Source organism: Gavialis gangeticus, unplaced genomic scaffold, assembly GCF_001723915.1.
Source record: "Gavialis gangeticus isolate Ggan-Ray unplaced genomic scaffold, GavGan_comp1, whole genome shotgun sequence".
NCBI lineage: Eukaryota > Metazoa > Chordata > Crocodylia > Gavialidae > Gavialis > Gavialis gangeticus.
This window is the reverse complement of record NW_017728998.1, coordinates 49,275,856-49,278,685: the sequence shown is the minus strand read 5'-3', so window position 1 is coordinate 49,278,685 and position 2,830 is coordinate 49,275,856. Positions and strand designations below refer to the sequence as shown.

Sequence of the window (2,830 nt, the reverse complement as noted above, 5' to 3'; positions counted from 1 at the left end):
CAGGAAGTGTGGCAGGTGGGGGTGGCTCCCACCTCTGTGTGTGGCTTGTCTGGTGCTTGTCTGGCAGCTCTTGCTGTTTGTCCAGGAGGGCATGGAGAGGGAGAGGAGGGGCGTGTGCCCCTGGATCTGTGTGGGGCGGGCTGGGGCTGGACGTATCCAGGGGCACATGCCTCCTCCCCCCCATGCCCTCCTGGATGAGCAGTGAAAGCCGCCAGATGAGCAGTGGATAAGCTGCACGCAGCAGCAAGAGCTTCGCCCCAGACAAGCTGTGTCTCTGTCCCGCACCTGCCCCAGCCCCAGCCTGCAGCTGAAGCCTGCCCTGCACAGAACTGGGGCAGGGGGCAAATGCCCCCACCCTCCAGATGAGCCTCTTGCAGCTCTGTCCCACACCTCTCCCCGCCCCAGCTGGTCAGCCCCAGCCCCAGCCCCATTCCCTCCCTCACTACAGGGGCCTTGATCTGCACACCCCCCCCTTCCCCCTCTCCTTCCCCTTCCACCACACCAGACTTACCAGCTGGACACAGGTCTTTCAGCTGAAGAGCTGCTTATCAGAAACTGGATTGGTATCAGCCAATATGCCTCCCCAAAAATATCTGTTGGTGCACCCCTAATTGCATTGGGGTATCACTCTTGCATCCTTTCCTGAATGTTTCAAGGTGATGACACTGACAAAGATTGACTGGCTGGTCTAATTAATGGACAAAAATGCAAAAGGCCTTATTCTTATGGGAACAGCAGCTACTGTTGTTTGTGAGGGTTTGTTTTCTGGGCTTTGTAGAGAAACACTTGTTGATATCTTTCTGGAACATTCATCTTTCAGGCTGAAAACTTAATCTTGACCTCTGCTAGAATGTGGCTTTTTTGGAAATTTTTGAGTCAAACTTTCTCCATTATATAAAATCTACACAGCTACAAGGTTTGCTTGCTTTTAACCTCTCTATTGCTGAAAGGGCAAAGGGAGAAAGATTTCATCTGACATGAAGGTAAGAATCCTTACCGAGGGATAGTGCCACTGGAGTGTTCCAGTGCAAATGTGTTGCACTTTCTTTTGAATGAATTTTGAGGTCTTGAAATCCTTTGTGCACGTGCAGTACAATGAAGACAATAATTTAGCTTGTTGAAAGTAAACTGGCAGCATGTCTTCATAACTTTTAGCTACATAGTGTAAAATTGAGTGGAGGTACACAGTGAATGAAAAGTCTATCCAAAGTCCTTGCCTTATCCACTGTATTTTATAAACCTTTCTAGCTCCTTTTGTAAGGTGTGTTCTAGTGATGCCTACCCAGATAGTCATGCAGTATGGAATTTTATCTTCCCGAAAGCCTAAAACTACTTTTAACACAGTTTGTAGTTGTCAACTGTGTTTTAATGTGCATTCATGAGACGGAAGAATTATGAGGATGTGCAACTTTTGATGTTGCCTTTTTCCTGATTTACAATCCAATTTTTAATCTCTTAATGTAACTTTTACATTTAACGTATGGGTAAAGAAATACAACTGAAACATCAGGGCCAGGTGCAGATCTTTAGCTTCTGAAGTGTGAGCTGTCTGTGTGTTGGCAGAGTTCATCTTTGTTATATGATTGCCATCCAAGGTAGGATCAGAATGCAGGTTTAGTGTTTGTAGTTATGCAAATAGAGTTCTTACTACAGTTTTCAGTGTTATCTTCTAATCTAAAACATTAGTGATTTCAGAAACTTTAAATACTGAAAAAATTATGAAAGCTGAAGAGGCAGCTGACAGTGAAAAGGGAGACTTGTTAAACTCAGTGTTAAAATAGTACATGTCCAAAGTTTGCCTTCTACAGACTGTTTTGGGGTGGGTACAAGTGGGAGTTAGTGTTTCTTATGAACTTAAATCTATCCGTGGTACCCTGCTCTGGTTCCTACAAGAGCAAGTTATTGTGGGCTGCCAGTTATCCAAGGAGAATTGCTGCTAGCAAATCTTATTTTCAAATCTTCTTTCAAATAAGTCTCCAAATCTTACTTTAGTTGACAGGCTGCTTTTTTATCCAAAGCAGGTGCAGGATTTGGGAACTGAAAACTGCAACTTCTCTATAGTAACTTAATGGATTGGAAATGAGGACTGAATGTATACAACTAAAAAAGAAAACATTATTGGATTTGATAAGAACCCTCCCCTGCCACTTCCTGCAGCTTGTTAGCTTGACCAATGAAAGTTTGCTTCCTAAAAGAGATTCTTGCAGGGAATACACCTGAAAGAGAATTTAAAAACATTAAAATGTCGTAGGAGCATAGAAAAGTAGAGCTGGAAGGGATCATGTGATATTTATCTCGTTCCAGCCTCCTGCTCAAGGCTGGATCATTCCTGACTACAAAGAATGAAAAATATCAATTTACATACAATTTAACATTTTTTATTTGAGTATGGAAAAAATGAACTCTACATTGCCAACCCATAGAGTGGCCCCATAGAGCATAACTGGACTTTGGCACTAGGCAAAATGAGGCATAGCTTAATCTTTCACTTGATAGCGTTCTTAGAAAAATGAACAATATTTCAAATCTAAGTATTCGAAACTGAGTATAGGAATATTCTCACTTCAGATTTATATTCCTTACATTTTAATTAAAAAAAAATAGTAATAATATACCAAGTACTGTAATGACACTGGGTGTCCACACTTTATGGTAGTTGAAGAACTGTATGATATCTGTTGAGGTGCACACTGTGTGAACTTTATAACCCTTGATATTTGAAAATTACGCAAGCTGAAGGAAACATGAGAGAGTTTCATAGTTAGTAGGGTCGGAAGGGACCCGAGCAGATCATCAAGTCTGACCCCCTGCCATGGCAGGAAAGAGTACT

The 2,830-nt window shown here is 42.5% G+C and overlaps 1 protein-coding gene across 1 annotated transcript in view; it reads left to right on the top strand.

The window, feature by feature from the left end:
* The first annotated feature begins 977 nt into the window (after nt 1-977).
* CSNK2A2 (casein kinase 2 alpha 2) overlaps nt 978-2,830 on the top strand; it is a 28,711-nt gene continuing 26,858 nt past the window's right edge. Inside the window, exon 1 of the mRNA XM_019505306.1 lies at nt 978-983. Within this exon, the coding sequence (XP_019360851.1) occupies nt 978-983 (6 nt within the window). The remainder of the gene's footprint in view (nt 984-2,830) is intronic.